This window comes from Numida meleagris, unplaced genomic scaffold (assembly GCF_002078875.1).
Source record: "Numida meleagris isolate 19003 breed g44 Domestic line unplaced genomic scaffold, NumMel1.0 unplaced_Scaffold563, whole genome shotgun sequence".
Taxonomy (NCBI): domain Eukaryota; kingdom Metazoa; phylum Chordata; class Aves; order Galliformes; family Numididae; genus Numida; species Numida meleagris.
In genome coordinates, this window is record NW_018364779.1 from 17,614 (window position 1) to 18,781 (window position 1,168).

General features: G+C 59.9%; 1 protein-coding gene across 1 annotated transcript in view; it reads left to right on the forward strand.

Moving 5' to 3' along the window:
* Window positions 1–1,168, forward strand: part of LOC110391860 (sodium/potassium-transporting ATPase subunit alpha-2-like) — a gene marked incomplete at its 5' end in the record, with an annotated part of 27,184 nt that overhangs the window by 7,457 nt on the left and 18,559 nt on the right. The window contains 1 exon segment of the mRNA XM_021383807.1: window positions 884–1,152. Coding sequence (XP_021239482.1) covers window positions 884–1,152 — 269 coding nt within the window.

Genomic DNA, 1,168 nt, shown 5'->3' on the forward strand with positions numbered 1-1,168 from the left:
CCTGTGAGACCCATAAGTGTCCTATGAGCCCCATGGGTGTCCTATGAGCCCCATGAGTGCCCTATGAGCCCCATAGATGCCCTGTGAGACCCATAGATGCCCTGTGAGACCCGTAAGTGTCCTACGAGCCCCATAGATGCCCTGTGAGACCCATAAGTGTCCTATGAGCCCCATAGATGCCCTATGAGCACCATAAGTGTCCTATGAGCCCCATAGATGCCCTATGAGACCCATAGATGCCCTATGAGCCCCATAGATGCCCTATGAGACCCATGGGTGCCCTGTGAGCCCCATAGATGCCCTGTGAGACCCATAAGTGTTCTATGAGCCCCATGGGTGTCCTATGAGACCCATAGGTGCCCTATGAGCCCCGTAAATGTCCTATGAGCCCCATAAGTGTCCTATGAGCCCCATAGATGCCCTGTGAGACCCATGGGTGCCCTATGAGCCCCATAGATGCCCTGTGAGACCCATGGGTGCTATGTGAGACCCATGGGTGGCCTGTGAGCCCCATAGATGCCCTATGAGCCCCATGGGTGTCCTATGAGCCCCATAGATGCCCTGTGAGACCCATAAGTGTCCTATGAGCCCCATAGATGCCCTATGAAACCCATGGGTGCTATGTGAGACCCATAGGTGCCCTATGAGCCCCATAGATGCCCTATGAAACCCATGGGTGCTATGTGAGCCCCATAGGTGCCCTATGAGCCCCATAGATGCCCTTTGAGCCTCAGGGGAGCCCCACTACGAAACCTGTGCTGCGCCCCGTGAGCCCCACGGTTGCCCTCTGAGCCCCACGGATGTTCCCCACGGGTGCCCTAGGAGCCCCACAGGCGTCCCATTGTCCCCTTCCTCCCCCTCACCCCCCCCGGGTGACCCATAGGCACCGCCCGGGGCATCGTCATCTCCACGGGGGACCGCACGGTGATGGGGCGCATCGCCTCGCTGGCGTCGGGGCTGGAAGTGGGGCGCACGCCCATCGCCATGGAGATCGAGCACTTCATCCGCCTCATCACCGGCGTCGCCGTCTTCCTCGGCCTCTCCTTCTTCATCCTCTCGCTCATCCTGGGCTACACGTGGCTCGAGGCCGTCATCTTCCTCATCGGCATCATCGTGGCCAACGTCCCCGAGGGGCTGCTGGCCACCGTCACCGTAAGCCGGCTCGTTA